The sequence below is a fragment of the Protopterus annectens genome, chromosome 2.part0 (assembly GCF_019279795.1).
Source record: "Protopterus annectens isolate FY-2018-M chromosome 2.part0, PAN1.0, whole genome shotgun sequence".
Classification (NCBI taxonomy): domain Eukaryota; kingdom Metazoa; phylum Chordata; order Ceratodontiformes; family Protopteridae; genus Protopterus; species Protopterus annectens.
Genome location: NC_056728.1, coordinates 243,579,265 through 243,600,848, shown reverse-complemented (window position 1 = coordinate 243,600,848; position 21,584 = coordinate 243,579,265). Strand labels below are relative to the sequence as shown.

The following is a 21,584-nucleotide window of genomic DNA, read 5'->3' as shown; positions in this document are numbered from 1 at the left end:
GGCTTGCACAGTTTTCTGGGAGCTTGTACTTCTCTCTATGATTTCCTTGCATGAAATATTATAATGGACAGTCACTTATTTACCATTGTACACTATGAACAGACACACTATGGCTAAGGGAATCCATTCTGCATATATAAAGTCCATAGCTGTGTGTGTAATACCTCTGTGCTTTCAGCAAAAGCTCCAAGTGTATGCAGTGCCTGCATCTGTAAGTTCAAGTTAGAAAAAATGTAAGACATTTATAAAGCAGAATGATACTGAACACTTAATGTCTATAGCTAAACACCCAGCCAAAAGTGGGCAGGATGAAAGTGTGTGAAAAGACACCAGGAAACTACCACTGAAGTCAGGCTACTATAAACCACAACAACACCGTCATAATGCAATGTATTCAACTGCCAATGCTAAAGCAGCAGTACTACTGCTGACACATAAAACTTGCAGTCTATATGTAATGCAGAAAACATTTTGTCTAAAGACAATTACACAGCACACAATGTCGTCATATTACATGAGAGGGAAATAAGATAGTTTACTATAGTTCAGTGAGTGCTGACCAAAGACTATAAGACAGGCAAAAGGAAAATTTCAAAAGGTTAGACCGCAGGGAAACACTGCTGATGTAAAACAGAGTACCTTGAGCAAACATGCAAACCTGTTAAGAAGTTATCAACAATGGATTGTCTGTAGCCAGGAACTAGTGAACCACCTGTGAAAGAGCATTCATATGTGAAGGATGGTATCAGGAAGCAATGATTCCCAGTGTGACATCCCTTCTCTGGGCTAGTAATCAAGGAGCCTGAATCCTCACCACTGATACCAGTGAGAGATGTTCACTTGGAACAAAAATAGATACATACAGTACTTCCAGATGCAGTTCTCTGGACCAAGCACAATTTCCCTTAAGAGCACACAAGGAGCATACTCCGTCCTGGGGATGGGTTTCCCTCACTCTCTCCAGGCCAAAAATAATACTCCCCACTGACACATCCGTAGAGTTGAGTCCTCATCTGAGTGTTCCAAGCCAAGTCTTCCACTATCCTCCCTGTGAAACCAGAGCTCTGTGTCATTGCTCCAAGCAGCTGACACACACACTCTATGAGATTTAATTTTCACACACACACACACACACACACTTGGGAAATGCTAGTGCAGATTTACTGGCTATGCCATCTCTGCCCAGACTATAAGGTAGATACTGGCACCAGAACATTACAAAGCCACCTACTGTAAGGCTCTTACAAGGATACCCAATTATACTGATACTAATACAAATGGCAGTGTTTGTCCACTGCAGCAAGGCTTTCAGGTGTGGCCACAGTGTTACCAAATAAATATAAGTACTCTCAAATGTTAAAATATTCTCTAAAAGACCAGCTGCAATGTAAAGTTTAAATATATTTAATAATAAATAATAAAAGAACACAAAAAATACTAAATATCTATTTACAATAAGCATCAGAGTTTCAAGTCACAGGCAATATTAAAAATAACACAGATGGATAGACTCACACAGATATTAAGAAAACAATACTTAATTAGTCTCACTATATTCTCCTGACTGATTAAAGAATTACCATTTCCTAGTTCACTTACTAGAGCAAGGCAAGATGATGTGGGTGTATGGTCTTACTTGCAGGGCCGGTGTTAGCATTTCAGGGGCCCCCTGGGCACTTTCAGTATAAGTATCATTCTGTCAGTGCCACCCCTCCTAAGAAACCTTTTAGTTTGTGCTGCAAACTTTTAGGAGTAGTACCTACAGAACAGACAAACCTGTAGCTACAAGCTCTTACATTACAACAGGCCTATATACCACACTATGTTGACCTGTCTAACAAAGGGACACTTACAGTTACTGGCATTTAGTTGCAACAATGATACATTGCAATAACTCTATGTACAGGTCTGGATTAAACTGATGACTAGGCCTACCATTTCAACACCATCCACACCCTCCCCAGTACTCTCTTCTGACTCCCCCACCCACCCTTTTTGGGCTCCCAATACCATACACATTACTTTTTTCTTCCTTTTCTCACATTTTGCCTTACTCTTAGCTTTTTCAAGAAGTCATAATTTTCTCTATGCTCTGAAGTGCATTTTAAAGTTTTTTTTTCTTTTTACATAACCTTTTCATACAATAATTGCTTCAACAGAAATTATGATTAGGGAAAGAAATGCACTGTTGCTGTTCAGCTTTAGTTTTCCTTGCATCCTTTCAACACTCCTTTCCTGAACAAGAAGGCACAGTAATAATCATTTAGGAAATAACTCAAATAAGCAAGGGCCCAAGAAGCTGTAGAGTTACAGATGGTCTGGGATGCATTTTAGAGCATATTCTCAGCATTTTACTCCAATGGTGGCCTAAAGAAAAATCACGAAAAAGAAAAGCATTTCAATCTTATTTTTTCTTTAAATTGCCTTAGTCATATATTTCAAGCGACTGCTGATATACATAGCATGCTTCCTCACCCCAACCCTCAAAGTCAGCGCCATGTATATGTGTCTGATGTGTGATTGTGAAAATGATTTCAGTAATATATTCTAAATTGTTGGTCCTAGACAGTACACCACCCATACACAACCTATAGTAACCTTCTTTTTACACTTCTGAGGTCTGTGAGAAAAGTATATAAACAATGACCACATTGTCCTCAGCTCAATCACAAGCTATAATGACTTCATGTGTACACCTCTAAGGTTTGAATGTGATGAAAATTAAAGTTGTAATAACCAAGCAATCCCCAGCCCCCTATAACCTACAGCAGCTTTCTGTACACACACATTTGAGCAGGGCTGGTTTTAGAATGGGTATGGTTGAAACCAAAGGCTGTTATCAGCTTTATCCTAAAATGGTGATATCTCAGAACTGTTCAGGTTAAACACTCAATCAGAAAATTGATACATTTTTTTCTCCTGATTTTTCTTCAACCAGCAACAGCTTTTGTGGGGGTCCCCACAGAGTCAAAGATAATTAAGGGAGCCCCCAGTATCCATTTATACAGTCTGGTGAGTGGGGGCCGCCAGACTCCAAGAATATCTAAATGTCTGAATGTTCTGTGATATATTTTGTCTTACTTTTGAAATATAATTACTTGTTAGGTGCATTTTTTTACTGATACCCAGAAGAATAATGTCTGTGTCCTGGCATTATTGGGTGTGTACACATATACAAATCAGTGATATTTTTTACATACACACATAGACATACACAAACATAAGCCATAGTGGTACTAGTTTTGTACTTACTTCAGCAAATAGCAATACATTGTGCAACACTGGTACTGCCACACCAGATCAGTGACTGCTGTTTAGCAGTCATCAAACAGCAGCAGAGGTAAGTCACTTATTTCCCTCATTAAGCTGTAATGCATACCTGTCACTGCCCGTGATTGTAATGCATACCTGTCACTGTCCCTGACTGTAATGCATACCTGTCACTGTCCCTGACTGTAATGCATACCTGTCACTGTCCCTGATTGTAATGCATACCTGTCACTGTCCCTGATTGTAATGCATACTGTCACTGTCCCTGATTGTAATGCATACCTGTCACTGTCCCTGATTGTAATGCATACCTGTCACTGTCCCTGACTGTAATGCATACTGTCACTGTCCCTGATTGTAATGCATACCTGTCACTGTCCCTGACTGTAATGCATACTGTCACTGTCCCTGATTGTAATGCATACTGTCACTGTCCCGGATTGTAATGCATACTGTCACTGTCCCTGATTGTAATGCATACCTGTCACTGTCCCTGATTGTAATGCACACCTGTCACTGTCCCTGATGTCACAGACCTTTCCTGATTTTGTTCATACTTCTGCTTTTTCCTTTGTAAAAGGTTTGATTTGCTGGTAAATCATTCAGGATTACAAACAGTCAATCAATCCAGACATCTGAGTTTTATACTTATTGTCCAAAAATACATGTCGATGCAAAAGGTGATATTCTACTAACTTTTTAAGTGCATTAGAGGAATATTTAAAATGTAGTCCTGATTCTGAGCCTTTATTCGATTATTTTTGGGATTGCACTGAATTCTTAAGTCATGGAATTGAGAGTTATACTATCTGGTGTTATGATTGTATTTATAAAACTCCCTGAAAGAGAAAACTATCCCTGATGATCAGAAGTATCAGCTCTTCTTATAACCCAAAACTTGCACTGAGATAAGTCACTCTGGGCTGCTGATCTTTCTAGTGCTTATCTTGCTCATGTTCATTATCAGCTTCATCCTAACAGGGTCGTATCACAGCCCTGCCCAGGTTAAAGAGCATAATCAGAAAATGAATACATTTTTTCTTCCTCATTTTTCCCCAACCAGCAGCAGCTTTTGTGGGACCTCCATGCAGTCAAGGATTATTAAGGGGGGCCCCTGCAGCCACATGTATAGCAGGGACCTAAAGCTGTCTATGTAGTTAGTTTTAGTGGAGAAAATGTCCAACAGCAGGAGTTAACTAAGCCAGGGGCACTATGTCAGTGGTAAAATATTTAATGGAATTCTGATGCCTGTTAGTTGACAAAACACTGTTAATGCAACCAGAAATATCTTTGAATTTTAAAGGGGATATAAATAACAGATACTACCCATGTGGTTTATTATGTATACAAGAATGCTGTACTATTTTTTCTTGGTTTGACAGACATGTTACAAAACATCAGGATAAGATAACTTGCTGTGGTTGGGGGCCCCCAGTGACCGCAGGGTTTGCTGGTGCCTAAAGCCAGCTATGAAAACACACACAATTAAATAAATGTTATAGTAAAAAAAAAAAAAAAAAGAAGAGAAAATAAGAGACAATTGTACATTGAGAAACAAATCCTCCTGCCTACTTTGTGCTTACTTTTATACAACACAAGCAATGCAAAATTAAACAAAAGGAAAATTAAACAAAAACATGTATAGTAAGGCTAATGATATTTCTAAATGCTAAAAGACCAAATGGCATCTTTCTCGGAGCATTTCTGTGATATACCATAATGACACCAAGGTCATTATGAACACCACCCCTCACTTATCTTTAATGACATTTCATGTATTACTCCTTTTCATAGACATGGATGTAAGTTCCGAAAGGTACTGTTCACAATAATTTATGTATAGGTGGAAGTGTATGGTAGAGCAATACAAGCTGATATCAAGAAAATCCCAGGACAAAAAAGCACAGTTAAAGGAATTTAGTTGATGTTAATGTTTGTTAGCAAATTCATTTTATTGTTTCTTGTGCTTGCCTGTTAGAATCAACCATCCATATGAAGACTTTATTGTGTAGGGTTTGATTTTAATCCCAGATTACTAGAGACTTTCCATATTAGTTCATAGATGTATCTAGAGAAACTTGAATATGTACATCTTAAGCATTAATTTCTAACTGTGTAGCAGCAAGCACTCTAAGAAGTTTTCATTTGTTAACTATACATTCTTAATAAACAAAAATCAGTATGTTAAGCCCTTTCTTCTGAGTTCAATATACAAGTTATAAGTTATATATTTTACTATAATGTATGATATATTTTAAGTGTATGACAATGTTTAGCTATGGATAGTAGGGTGTATTTAGAATTTATAATCTCTGTTTAGAGCTGTTCTTTAATTAACAATTGACGTTCCTTAGGTATTTGCACTTATAATACATGTATTACATATTGTCTTCACGTTTCAAAACGATATATTCATTTTTACTTTGGTAAATGTATGCATTTAGTATTTTATTGAAAAAATGTTATAGTTATTCCACAGTATATAACTTATTCATTTAATGTATATAATGTATTCAGATATAGTCCTTTGTCACATGTAAATACAGATGGGTTTTAATGTCATTTGAATGTAATGGCATTATAAGTGGTTAAATTAGTTCAGGGTATGATGTCATTGATTTTGGATGGGTATAAATACAGGTGGGGTTGCATTTGTACTTTATTCTGATGAAGTTTCGATTGGGAAACTGAAGCGCTTAATTTTATAATTGGAGTCTGAAAAAAAACTTTGTGGTAGACTTTCCTGGCTGCTATCTTCTTCTTTTTTGTCCTATATTCGTGGTTTGGACTGTGTGTTTTTTCTTATATATATATATATATATATATATATATATATATATATATATATATATACTTGTGTGTGTGTATATGTATATATATAATATCATATCTATCTATATATATATATATATATATGTGTGTGTGTGTGTGTGTGTGTGTGTATATATATATATATATGTATATATAGATATAGATATGTATATACATATATATATATATATATATATATATATATATATATATATATATATATATATACACCCCCCTCACACACACACATACATGTGTATGGGGGGAGTGGGGGTGTGTGTATATTACTTCCCCCTATAAATAACTAAGGAATGAGCTAAGCAGACAGTATTATAAGAAAATACAGCAAATAAGATCAATTAATGACACCACTACAGAGTACACAGTATACAGCTCTCTTAACAATTCATAGTCCAAAGCATCAAATTTCTATCTATACTTTATGATGTGGACCTCTTGGAGGTGAGGCTTTCACTGTAATAGGGTTTTTCCTAGGCAAACCAGTTGGCAGATAACCCTTTTTATCTATGAAATTTAGATTTGTGGTCTGTCCTCAGTTTAGATATCACCCTGACTTTTTTAAATAGATTTGACAGCATCATTCATAATCATGTTTTTATTTTTGGGTTTCTTCCTATTTTTGACCTCAGATTAGAATCTTTGCCCTGAGCTAAGGCTACATGATATTTAATGGTAGTCAATTTTCTCTGGTTATCACTATAGTTACATAGTTTGTTCAGTAACATTAATCGCCATTACCTTTTTAGAAAAAAAAAAAAAAAGTAAAGCTGCGGTGGTACAGCAGTAGCATTGTTGCCTCACAGCAAGAGGTTCTCCCATTCGATTCTCGGCTGGAGCGCCTTCAGTGTGGAGTCTGCATGTCCTCCCCGTGGTCGAGTGGCGTTCGAAAGACATGCGTATAATGGGTGTGCCTTCGCTGAAGGTTGACGTCGAGCTGGCACCTCGGCACCCGTAAAAAATCTACTGCCAATCATTAGCAGACCGGAGTTCCACTGTGGTGACCCCCAACCGGGAAAAGCCGAAAGAAGAAGAACAACAACCTTTTTAGAAAAAAAGTTTTTCTTTTTGTTTGCATTTCTCCACAAATGCTACCAAAATTAAAACTTCCATGTTATCCAAAGAGATCAAAAAATAATACTGAAAACAGATGAATGTTAACAAAGCAAGCCTGAGCTCCTCAGATTTTGCTGCATCAAGAATTTTCATAGACATTGTTTAACATTGTACTTCAGTAGTATTTCAACTGCATGTTGAGCTTTAGAGACCTGATTTAAGGTCACAAATAACTCCCTGATTACTAGAGTCTTTCACTGGGCAGCATGTCAGGTTGCCAAATGTAGTTTGGCAAATGAAAATGTAGAGACTACATTCCGTGACAGTGGAGTTTGCCCATTTCTCCACAGTTGTGCAACCCCAGAGTTGATATATATACATTTGGCAATGTGGGGATGCCCCCAACATGGGTGGGTCCAGGGCACTTGTCCCTGTGTAGGAAAAACGTTTCATGAGGATGTTTGCTGAAAGCAGTTTCAGAGAATATTTTTTGGTGAGTTTACTTTCTCAGAAACTGCCTTCAGTGACTAATATGAAGCCCTTTTATTATGGCTTTGTCTCATATCTATCACTGGTAAGTTTAGTGTTCATCTGTTCTGCTGCTAACTTTTGGAGCTTTTCTACCTTTGCAGTGATGGGCTTCATACCTAGAGTACCTAGAATACTTCTTAAAACAGGCCTTTATATTTGGACAGTATCTTTAACAAGTGTTAACTTTCTCTCACAGCGTGGGCAGAGGTGACAAACTACCAAGTAAGTATTGCTGTAGGGTTGCCACCTTTTCAAATGCTCAAAGTGGGACATTTTTTGTAGTAATGTCAGATTTTGCAGGACAAAACTTACCCCTGACCAGTACAAATGATAGAACTTCACTTTTTTGCCAAAATAAACACTTATTCTTATAGCATTTTAGTTACTTATGCTATTTCATATAACATTTAGGTGTTTCAGATAAAAAATAGCTGTTTTATACAACTATTAAAGAAAACTTAGGAAATATTTTTGTCCTAAAATCTCAGGACATTTGCCATTTTTTTAAATTTTTCACAGGACGCATCTGCCGAAAGAGGGACTGTCCCTTGCAAAGTGGGACAAGTAGTAACCCTATATTCCTGTGCTTGAAGAACTGAAATTAGCATACAGTTAGACGAACAAAGTACTACTGACTATTTGAATTGACTTCCAGGCAGAAGTGCATTTTGAGGAGATTGCTCATGTTGTACTATTGTTTTCAAATAACAAAACTGATCTGATAGGATAAGCTTGATACAACAAAATACAGGTCCATAGCAAGCTCTTAATGGAAAAGAGTATACCACTCTACTGAAGTGCATTCTACAGTGTATATCTCTGTTAGTACAAGATGAAGTGTGTGTGTGTGTAATACATTGTTTTTTTTATGTTTCTTTTTTTTTTTTTTTGAAGATTGTAAAATTATTGTTCATAAAATGTTTTGCAATAATCTGGACCTTTTCTCCCCAGGCCTCTGCTGAAAATGTGTTTCTACCCATTTGGACTTTCTCCCAGTAATCAAATGGAAATAAATAAATAAAAATATTAGTGTTTACAGAAATGATCCATATCCTTAGATGGACTATCTGCACATAAAAATCTTAAATATGACAGATGATTATCACAATGTGCATAACTTAAGATGTGCCTCAATGAAAAATTGCAAAGACTGACAGAAATATGTTGCATTCTGCTAACTAATTATACTTCACAATGGTAATTAACAAAAAGAAGGAAAACTGCATTCTAAAACAGTTATTGAGCATTGATCTGGAAGCGTGCATTTGCTATAAAAGCACAGCATAGCTACAATCATGTTGTAGATGTCTTTCCAGATTTCATTGTCCACAAAAAAATCAAATGAAAAAAATTACAGTTTAATAACAATGTATTGTTTTATGTACTGCAATAAGCAAAGATAAATTGGAGTCTGATGCTCTATTTTTGGAGTATATCTATGTAAATGTTAATTACTGAGAAACACATAATTACTGAAAAATGCATCTAAAATTATTTTATCAAAAATTCACTGGGGAATGTTTAATCAGAAATTGTGTTACAAAATCTTATTTTGCAGAAATGTTTTAGCTTCTATATTGAAGATGTATATTAAAAATAAAGGTCATGAATTCTCCTTACAAAGATGATCTGTCACAATATGGCTTCCTTCTGTAAGGAACAGCTGAGTATGATCTACTAGTAACATGGCTGCTATTGTTATGTGGCTGTCAAGTATACTTCCTCTGTGGGCTTTGATGGGTCTTTGGTAGCTCAGTGAAATACCATTACATCAAAGACAATGGGTTAAAGGTACATCCCCTCACATAACTGTACACACATAACCTCAAGGGGTCTTCTCCTGTTAATTCACAATGAAATAAAGAAAAAAAAATCTGTTAGTGTTCTTTATATCTATCTAGCAACTGCAACCACAAAAACCCAGCACTGTATGCTACATTTAAGAAGCCAAGAGCGCAAAGATGCACAAAAATGGATCTATAAAATAAATAAAACCAGTAGAGTGCACTACAAGTTTACTTGTTTTCTAAAGAGGAAATAATAATCAAAGTCATAAACCAAATAAACTGAAACATACCATCCATACAGACACAATCTGCATGCAGTGTTACAAAATAAGTACAGGTAAAAAACACCAGGATTGCTGCACAGAAAAATAGTTAACTTTGCTTAATATTATCCATTAGTAAGTTTGTTGAATGCATATATGACTCGTTTGTTGAACAATTAAAGTTCTGTGTTTATCTTCCACCACTGTTTTTTTCTTTCTCAAGGTAAAGCTTGTATGCCGTTTTTGTCATGATTAACCTAATTCTGCTTTATGTTTATCTGAAGTGTATATTTTGTTAGTCTTTAATCTTTCTTAAGGTACCCTTCAGTGACCTGTTGTCAGGGTTAATTTAATTCAGTCTTGTATTTATACTGTACTAAATATCTTGGTGTTTCTGACACAGTTTCATTTTTTTAATTTATTTATGGTGTGCAGTCTAACATTCTAAAATCTGACTTTTCAGAAATAAAATGGAAACTGCCCAATATGTAAAATAAAATTATAAAGTACACGATCCAGTCATCAAAGTATATTCTATTACATTTTTTAATTGAACTACAAATGTAAAAAATTGAAAGTAACCATTGGCTGTTTTTCTGTTAAATGAATGTAATAAAACTTAAAATTGGTAGCTGTGAATGAGCTTCTTTTATGTAATAAAAACTTTAAAATATGCTTAACCTTCTTACGTGCAAAATAGAATAAATACTCATGCAAATCAAACTATTTACAAAGTTTTCATAAATCACGAATAAAGTATAGAAAAAATACATATTTACCAGCTGCTGTGTAAATCAGAATTGCAATGATCATGATACAGACCATGTTTTCTTACTTCAGAAATGTTCAGTTCATGAGACAATGAATTCTGAACTGCTTCACCTCATGTAAGCATTCTCTGCAGAAAAATGTGACAGGAAACCATTTTTGTGATGACAGCATTTTTCCCTCTTTAACTATAACATTAGTGTCTTCCTTACCACAAAACGTAGCCACATCAAAAATTAATGTACATGAGTGTGTGTGTGTGTGTGTGTGTGTGTGTGTGTGTGTGTGTGTGTGTGTGTGTGTGTGTGAGTGACTTGAATTGCAGAAATAATCTGAAAAAGATCAAATTACACTGTTATCTTATGTCATTCTACAATCAAAATTACATTTTTAAGCATATCCTTAAGGATAGTACAGTATGTTTCAAAATCATAGACCAGCATCATAAACCCAGCTTACCTTTAGCTTACTTTACAAACATTAGTATAGCCTATAACCACAATACTGCTTAGTTTCAGAAAGAGTAAAACCTATCATCAAAAAGAAACATCAAAAACTTGCTTAGAGTAAAGTTCGGTTTCCAAACAATAAAAAAGGTAAACTGAAAACTTCCTGTTAAGGAAAAAAAGTTGTACAGATTTCAGTTAAGATACTGCATAACATAAATACTTTGTTCATTATGAATGTACGGATATTTTTGACTCATGATTCTGTTGTTTTGTTCAAATGAATGGCTGCCGCAGTGCTAAAAATGTATTTATCTGGATTCTCACTTCTTTTGTTCCACTTCTAGTCTACTGTACAGAAACATTTACCTTCCTATGTATTGTTTACTTGTAGGTATATAATACCCACTGCCACCCAGATAAAGTGGTGTTTTTATCACTCACTTAAATACCATGTTGTCTGGGTATCCTGCTACTTGGCAAAATACACATGTCCAGACACATGCAGTAACTGGAATGCTCACAGAGATACCTTACTAAAAGGATACAAGGCCTAAACAACATGTCCTACATAGACTGATTCAAAACCCTGTCACTATACTCGGTATCCTACAGACTGCTAAGAGGTCACCTGTATTTGGCATTAAAAGACATCCTCTGACCCTTTACTGATGGATTTACTGCACATCAGCAAGTCAAATATTATCAGAAATACTTGGTCTAGGTATCTAAACCTCTTCTGCAACATTAACAGAAAAGTTTGGAGGGCTAGGTATACCGCTGCTATGAAACAGACTCCCCATCACATAAAACAAAGTTCATCCTTGGCCAAATTCAAGTGGAACTTGGATCTACAGATGGGAAACAGAAAATTTACCCAAGAACCACCCCCTGTACTGCTAATGGGCAGAGGAAGCTCCTAAATGCTTTAGCTCATCCACAAGTCTACTCAAATTATCTATGGTATGATCCCAGTTATTCTCATTAGGGGTAATATATAATTACTGACCATGGGATAGGTAAAGCCAATCTATAACCAATTGAGGCAGGTTATTTCGTGCACAAAAGGGGAAAATGGTTAGGCTTAAAATGGCCCACAAGGGCAGCTAGCCTAGTACTTACTTATGAACTTAAGACAATTTACCATTCACTGAATGGTGTGTCAGCCATGAATTATAAATAGCCAAACTGAATTGCATGAAGGGGAGGAGGCATTACCACACTGAAGAAGGAGGTTGCAAAGGAGGAAAAGGCAGCGCTATAGCATGGATTCCACTTACAAAAGGGAAAACAGTAAGGAAATGTTTATGCATTACTTAGCCACCACAGAAATCTGGGGAGTAGCATACACACAAAAGACCAGTGCAAGCCCTAGTAGATGCACACTCCTCAGATTCTGAAGTGGTTTCACTGCTCACCATATGCACAAGTAATGTAACCTTGCTGTTTCTCTTCAGTACCTCATGAAACTGTATCCCTTCCAAACAGTGATAGTTTACATTAGTCTGTTGGCATAGCATACTAATGATATGCATGTTGTTACTGTCCCCCTGTATGTGACTTGGTTCCTGGAGTCCCAGTTTTCCTGCTGCATATCTATTACTACAACAATTGTGGAGATCACCAGAAATGATTGAAGGGACAGAGGCGCACAAGCAGGAACAGGTTTTAAACATACAATGATAGTAGAAGAGCAAGTTTGCAACTGCATGCATTTCCCAAAGGAAGTGACATCTGAAACGCATAGGTAAGCCATTTTCTGGTGACTTCAAGTCTTGCAAAATCCCTAGGAGGATGATGAGGGATACCATTTTGGAATATTTTGAATTGGGGTGGAACCACCACAAGACACAAGCAAAACACCATGGTGAAGCCAGTAATCTATCCCACATGTCAGTACTGCTGATTGCCTGTATACTGAAGGACTCAAAACACCTCTGTAGCAAGGGGAGTTCACATCACCCACTCCTAGTGTCTCCCAGCAAAGCCAGTCCATACAGCAAAATATTGTGTCAGTGCTGCCCAGAATGTCCTACAAGGAGTGCATAATATGGAGATTTATAACATGAATTTGTTTTGATGCTGTGAATGCTCTGTACCTTCCTTATATATTGTTAACACTATGTAGTGTGGTGATAATAAGTGCCTATGTTGCCATCTTACACATATTAGTACATGTGAAGCAGAGGTTAGTCCTCCTCTCCTGGGTGGAACAGCATATTCTTTGCCATCTGTGGTGCTGATGCCCTGCTTTATGTATCACCTCTTGTCTGTAGCAATGAGCAATTGGAGGAGAGAGGCATGCCCCTTCTCAGGTAGGCACCACCTGTGCCATTACTCCCCCTATCAGAGATCTGTGCATCAGGAAATTTGGTTTACAATATAAGCTTGCTTCGAGTATAACCATTTGGGCTCTGTCTACCTGGAAATGTACTTTGGAGATTTATACTGGAAGCCTGTGTCTGTTACTCCCTGGCTTCTTGGTTTATTCTCTCTTTCTTTCTTTTCAAATGACTTGATAAACCTAGCAGTACACTTCAACTTTAATTTGTACTGAAGGCTAGCTATAGTGTGATTTTCAGGATTAAGATGCTTTAAAAGTGAATATAGAGAAACATACATAACTGTAAAGGTAGCATTCACCCTCAAAGCACTCCATCAGAGATATCATCTTTGTTATTATAGCAATTACTACCCCTTGACATATTTATGTTATTACTAGCTATTTCCACATTTACTTATATACAAAACTACTCATATGGACTTTGCTTATGAAAGATATCTGTCTTAATTCCTCCATTAATTTTATTTATTTTTTTATTTATACATTTGTTAATTATGTGGGTACATTTGTCCAAGGACATATTTCAGGCATGGCACAGGCCATAAGGCAAAATGAGAAAGTATTATACAAAAACTAAAATAAAAACAGAAAAATAATTATAGCAGATGTATAAACTTATGTTGATTAAATGCCAAATTAAGACAGTATTACACAAAATATGAAAAACACAGTACTAGCTATAAATTTTGTAGTTGTACAAAAGTAGCCATAAGGCTAAAATAAAATGGTATTGTACAAAATTAAACACAGTGGAAGTACTTAAAAGAGCCATAGAAAAATGTGCAATTGCATATATGTTATAGTAATTACAACAAACAACTTGAAAGAGGATATATGTTATCGGTCTAAAACAATATATCAGATGCCCAGTGGTGGCATTGATGTAGCCGTGAGAGAATGAGGAGAAAAGATGTAAACAGCATGATGTGGAAGGTCAGGAGAGTAGTAGGGGATAAACAGTAACAAATGCATTGAAAGTGTTAATCAAGATATATGAAAGGTAATATTAGTAGTGCATGTATGATCAAAAATGTCAGGTTAATCACAGTTATTCATGCACCAACACTGGGAAGACTGCTAGTTAATAGAGAAAATCATGTCCCTAAGCAGAACACAACTGCTATTAAATCCCACTGGCCACTTAAATTAAACAGCACTGTCAAGCTGCAGAAAGCAGTTCCTGTTAGGTTAAAGCTCGAATTCCTCGAGACCTAATTTTTTTATCAAGAAGGAAGTTCTTTTACACCTGTGGAAAGAAAATAAGAGATTATAGAGCAGTACTGCAATGCAAAACAGGAAGAGAGTACAGAAGGGCAAAATATTTAGGTAGTTACAGATAAAACAGGGTGGGTTAAAAAGCAGACAGAAAAAAATGTATATAAGATTAGCATACAGAGGAAGAGTGTCAGAAATATGCAAGGTTTAGACGACTTGTAGAAACACTAAAACAGGACATAGGTGCATAAAACATTATTAGCTAAATGTAGAATTAGTACATATGTGTGTACAACAGAATCAGCTAACAAATATTGGCATTTAATATTGGCCATTGAACTTCTCTAAACTCTCCCAATTGCCACCTTGAGGGGAAGACAAAAACTATTTCAAGAATAAAAAACATGAAAAACTTAAATTTTTTACATTTAGTGTTGTTTCAAAGTAAAGCCTTGATAAAATCAAATCTTTTAAAACTTTACAAATGTTTATAAATATTATTCTTTAGTGAGCATTCAGTCTTGCCCCCATAGAATGATGGACAAGTATAACAATTAGCTTTGTATACATGCCCTTTCATATTACAAATAAAACATCCCACTCAATAAATTATATAAGGGTATTGATAAACCAAAATCTTGGCACCCACATAAATGTAGTTACAAGAACATGCTCTACATTTTTGACATTTTCCAAGTTTCTATAGGTACATTAACCTCCTTCTGGAAAATATTTTTCAAATTATTTCCCTTTTAGAAACAAAACTAACAATAATACACAATTTTTTTTCTGAAAATATCATTAGAATCAATCATAGTATTCCACTTTATCTGAGGACTTTATTTCACATCATTCTCGTGATTACCAAAAGGTAGAATTATGCAATTTAAATAGTTTTTGCATTGTTAATATTTTTATTAGTAAGAATATTTTAATACATACATGAAGTATAACAGGAACGTAAAGTCCGATTCTTGTTAACTAACTTCCTTTTCTACTTCAAGTAATGATCTTAAATATTTCCTATTATGTAACATAGCTTTCAGTTGTTCATTCATCCATAAAATCATCATTATATAAAATAATCCTGGATAACCTATCTGGTATTTAATTAATGTAATTAAACTTTTTTACTTCTTATAAGGATGATAGCATTTGTATAATAAATATGAATTACAAAAGGTAGGTTTATGATAAATTTTATATTTAACCCTAACCAGTTGTTTCTTCTCATGTAAATGTAATGTCAAGCAAATTAATCCCATCTTTGCCAAAATTATATGTAAACTTAACAAAACTCAGTAATGTGGATAATAAAATGCATAAGTCCATAACATTTCTGGTGTATTTATGATGTCGTTGGACTGAGCAGATGTGGTTTCTGGGGTATTTCGGATCCCTGTTGAACAAGGGAATTTATTATTTGTGGATTTGCTCAAGGAGTGAGTGGCAAAGTTGTCCAATTGTGAGCCATGGTTGTTGGTTGGTAAAAAGGAGTACAGGTCCCAGTTTGAACAGTAAAAGACATTAACTTATTCTATGATACTAAACTCCTAGAAAGATATTGGAGTTTGGGCATCACTCCGAGGGGCCTTCAGGTTGATTGGCTTCATGCCTTGGATTTTGGAGAGGATGAACAGGATTTGCTTGAAGAGTGGAAGCAAATTTCACTAGAATGTACACTGGGCTGGATATGTATTCTCATCAAGAGGAATTTAAGGTCACATGATAAGCTGCAACAGGATATCGTGAATTTGCAGTGTCAGTTGGTGAGCGAGTCTTCTGATTTATCTTCTAAAATGACATAAAAGCTAAAATAGACAAAGTGGAGCAAGAGATTACTGCTAGAAAGAAAAAGAAGCTCATCAGGGATATGGATGATTTCAGGAGCAGCCTTATATATTCTTGGCAGCAGAAGCCGCGTAGAAGGAGGTTCAGGTACAGACAGTGTGGTGGGCATGCTTCTGCAATCAGAGATTCTTTGGGTTCTTCTGTAGAGACTTCATCCAAAAAGAGTGCTTCATTTGAAAATATTCAAGTGGACAGTTCCTCAGATCTTTTCCAGCATGGAGAATAATGTGAGAATATGCATTTTTCTCAGGAAGACAGAGGGAGGGGTAGGAAGAATCATGGCAGACGTAGGAAGATGTAACTGCATGGCAATACTTGGACAAATCTTTTGGTTTTGTTGACTTCTTTGGACTCTGAGTCATGTTCTTCTGTATATATGGTGGTTGCCCGACATCATGCTCTACAAATTGAGAACTTCTCTGACTTGCATATTTCCACAGATTCGTTACATGTTTTGGATAAGGGCACAAAGTTCATTCCCACTAAATCTGTTACACTAGCTGAAGTATTGTTAGAATTTAAAAAGTTTTGTAGGAAATTACATCTTAAAGAGTATTTTTTGATAAGAAAAAAGTTGATAGAACAAATAGTTTTTCTGAATCATCTGTGGAGAATGGCTCTTTATTAGATTTGTCAACACATGAAATGGATTTTTTTTTATGATGAAATTTTAAATGAAGTAGCTGAAGTGAATGATAATAATTTTTTCTTCACTGGTTATGGTAGACTCATGGTTCTAATCCTTCCCCATGTTAGTAGTTTTGGAAGTGAGACATCATTCAGTCAGTTTCTGGTACCAGGAAGGTGAAGGGGGAGAGGGATGTTGTTCAAGTTGGTGATGGTAAGGAAATATATTTACTGAGCAAATATTTCCCTTTTTTCCAGTACATTAAAGCATGCAGTTTTGGGTTTATAGCACTGAGTTCATCTAGATGAGACTGTGGGGCACTTATTCCCTAGGCATGTTACCTTTTTTGGTAAGTTTTTGAATCTTAAGGAGTTGCTTAATGCATCATTTTGTAGAACACTTAGGTTACAGGACCCTGTTGGATCTTTTGGTTGTGGCCACTGCAAGATCTGCTGTAGGATCAGAGACTTGTTTTCGACTTTTATAAATGGGAGAAAGCTCATTTCTAAGGGTTGGTTCTATTGCAGCTGTTGTGGTGCAGTTTATATCATAGGTTGTGGTTGCAGCAACATTAAGTGGTATGTGGGACAAACGTCAAGGTGCAAATATTAGAGCATTTGGAGGATATACGGAATAACAATATGAGTCCTATGGCTGAGCATTTTCCCACAGTACATGCTGGCTCAGACGAGAGTTTATTTTTTAGTGTTTTAGCGTAGCCGACTATGTATAGGGGTGATGACTTTAATAAAAGTTGAATGAGTTGGAATGTAAAATGATTTTGAATTTTAGGACACTGTACCCCTGGGGCCTTAGTTTGGGAGTTAATTTAATTTAATTGAAATTAAATTTGAGTTTAAGTATATCGAATTATTAATTTTAATTAATGAATAAATATCAAGTATATTTTAACTGTTTAGTTGCATCAACAAGGTTTTGAAATGTATTTAATACATTGAAATATTTTTCACTATGGCATTGTGCACTTTAAGGATTCTAATTGATGTTAATTATGGATCAATTGATGGGGGTTCATTTTCTATAAAATGTGTACATTTCTGATTGGTTGTATCCATTGAAGGTGAATGCTTTCTGTGTCTCGTAATAATGAGTCCTGCTGCTCGGGCTGTTGTTTTTTGCTTTATTTTTTTGTTGTATTTATGATATTCCCCTGTTATGTAACATCATTTTCAGTTGTTAATGTCATTCATAAAACATCGTTATACAAAATAATCCTGGATAACCTATCTGGTATTTAATTACATTTTGTTTCAGCTTATAAGGACATTTGTACAATAAATATGACTTAGAAAAGGTAGGTTTATGATAAATTTTAGATTCAACCCTACCCAGTTGTAATGTCAAGTAAAATAATCCCATCTTTGTCAGAATTATATGTAAATGTAACAAAACTCAGTAATGTGGATAATAAAATGCACAAGTCCATAATATTTCCCAAATATAAGAATATCATCCAAAAATCTAAAATATACAATTAGGTTGTCCTGAAACTATAATTCAAAAACAAACTTATTCTCGTAATACCAACCCCTATGTTAGCATAAACTGGGGTATATGCCATCCCCATAGCTATTCCTTCCTTCCTTCTTCTAAAATATTTTCCATCAAAGAAAATAAAATTATTTTATAAAACTAAATCCATAAAAAATATATATTTCTGACATCCTTATTAGAAAGAGATTTATCATCTTATTATAGCTTGTGAGTACCAGTGTAAACCTATATTACATTGAAAACCGAGAAGCAATTCAACAACATCAGTAGTAACAAATAAAATATCTGGATCAAATACAACATCATATAAAAGCTGTAAGCAATGCCAGGAATTCCAGCATGTCTCTTATCCAGAAAGATTTTTTTCTCAATTTATTATCAATAAATTTGGGTAAAGGTTCCATTTTGATCATGCCGAAGCTAATACTGGCCTCAAAGGTAAAGCTACTGAATTCTTTTGCACTTTAAGAATACCAAATAAATATTGTACTACTTTTTTAAGATACACAATCTGAAATTTCACCTTCCACAAATAATTTATATATATGTAATTGTCTATACTACTCTATGGCACATAACCTCATTCTTAAGAGACAATGTTGGATGTAGAATCATCCAATAATATTTGTGCAACTTTGTATGAATAGTCAATGGTATTGGTCTACATGTATATGTATGTATGTATGTATGAATAAAGAAGTAGAATAACATTTCATTTATTATTTTGCTAAATTGAAAATTTTTGCATATTGTCAACATATGTTATCAATGCATTGCAAAATATGCCAAATCAACAGGTTCAGGTGACTCACTGTTGGCTGGCTACTTTCAAAATAAATATCAGGTGTCATGTTAACCTAGAAGTTAAAAAGCAGACTGCAAAGTCCTCCCACAGCCTTAAATCATAACAAGGATATTCCTGGAAAAAAGACCCATTCCATTGTTGTTGCCCCTGAGGGAACTCACTATACTTTAGGGGATACCCACACAATAAGCAGTCACGAATCCCCTGCCTGGTGGAAAGTGTATGCTGTGAGTCAGGAAGTAAACAGCAAGCAGCACAGTTAATGAGCTGTGTTTAACCTAAATTATAATGCTGTCATAACCTAAATTATAATACTGTCACACATGGGCTGTTACATTTTTTATGTTCCAGAGTCTAAAACCATTTTGAAAAATAAGGCCATGTTTATCACTTGAGTGGTAGTGTGGAAGTGTTTGAGAGGATGGGCTCCCTCATTAAAGTTTATTCACTGAAGGAGTTTTAATTGTATAATATTTATGAGATCAGTAGGAGCCTAGTCACCAACCTGTACTAACAGGGGTACATGCAAATGTCATGCTTGCAGTGTGCACAGGCATATCTGTGAAAGTGTTAATCTCTGTTATGACCAGAGTTGAAAGTACTTACTTTTTTTGCTTTATTAAGTGTAAATTTCAAAGTTCTGCTGCCATTCTGAAGATGTTTCCACTATTTCTAGGCTGCTTATTGCAGCTTTCCATTTTGTTTTTTCTAACCAGGATGTGAAGACTGAATTCATATTGCTCCTTTACTAATGCTGATTCCATTTGCTTGAACCTTTGCAGGACTATTTGTAGTTACTATGCACTTAATAAACTTGGCCATGTTTACAATGTCTTCAATGTGTGCATCTATTCAGTTCAATAGTAAGTAATGTCTGCAGAGGGAAATGTTCTTAGTCATCCTAAATAAAGGGAACTGCAATGACTTAACTCTAGTCCAACTCCCCCATACAAATCAAACTAGTATGGATTACATTTGGAAGCAAAGCCCGATCCAGCTTTGCTGTTGATAGTTCATTTGGTTGTTAAAAATTGTTTGGCAGCTGTCAAGAAGAGCAGTTGAAACTACTTTGATTAAAACAACACTCAAAAATAATAAAATGCAGTATTTAGGTGTGCAGTATGATAGGGAGAAAAAATGTATTGCCCACAGTTTACTGTAAGCTTTCATTAAATAATTTATTGACAAAAAAAAACAGTTAGCCACAGTATATGCCACAAGGGTAGCAATAAATACAATATATAAATATGCCCCATTCAGTCTAGCTAGTCAAACAGCATGTTTTGGGGAGGGGGTAGAAAAGAAGAATGCACTGAGAAAACCACACTGACAGCCAAACTGCACATGGACAGTGACTTATCAGGTACTAACTGAGGACTAACACATCAGGCACACTTCCCTGAAAATTGAAGCTTTTCTCCATGATCTCCTGGTTTATTGTTACAGAATGCATTGCACATAGAACAGACATCTTCTTCAGTTTGCACTGACATGCTTGGTCAGTAGAACACAGCGGGAGCTTTTTAAGTGTAGCTCATATTCGTGTCAAGTAAACATTATTATTGTATCTGTTTCAGCAAGAGTGTATATGTAGCTAATATCTATTTCAAATACAAAGTAAAATTGTAGTTCTTTTTTTACACCATACTTCTGTTTTGGTTAACCTTTTATTGACAAATTTTGAAGCATTCTTATATCTAAATCCTTCTGTTGAAATTCTTACATATTTTCTGTCATAGACAACTGTGAAATTCTCTAGCTCACTTCCACTCCTACCTTGAGTAAATTTTTATGAAAAGGGTCAACACATCTTTTGCATGCACATATTTTTCTGGCTTGTTTCTTTTAGGCTTTTCCCGGTTAGGGGGTCGCCACAGCGGAACTCAGGTCAGCTAATGATTGGCATTCAATTTTTATGGTGCCGAGTTGCCAGCCTGACGCCGTACCTTCAGCCCATTCACGCATGTCTTTCAGAGGCCCTTCGACCGCCAGGAGCACATGCAGACTCCACACAGAAGGCACTCCAGCCGAGAATCGAATAGGCGAACCTCTTGCTATGAGGTAACAATGCTACCGCTGTACCACCGCGGATACATTTTTTTTCTGGCTTATACTGTGGAGAATTAAAAGCTACATATTTCTATAGCTCAAAAACATTCTTTGTAGTCCCAGGATTAGGACTCAAACATGTTTTATGACAGTTTTTGTTTCTAAAAAAAAAATCCCGTTACTATACTAATCAAATATTTCACATCCATACACAACTGTCTAGTGCC

At 35.6% G+C, this 21,584-nt stretch overlaps 1 protein-coding gene across 2 annotated transcripts in view; it reads right to left on the bottom strand.

Moving 5' to 3' along the window:
• Window positions 1-21,584, bottom strand: part of CD28 (CD28 molecule) — a 669,313-nt gene that overhangs the window by 369,387 nt on the left and 278,342 nt on the right. For both annotated transcript variants that reach the window (XM_044060722.1, XM_044060723.1), the window contains exon 2: window positions 10,516-10,634. In XM_044060722.1, the coding sequence (XP_043916657.1) occupies window positions 10,516-10,561 (46 nt within the window). In that variant the 5' untranslated portion in view covers window positions 10,562-10,634. The remainder of the gene's footprint in view (window positions 1-10,515; window positions 10,635-21,584) is intronic.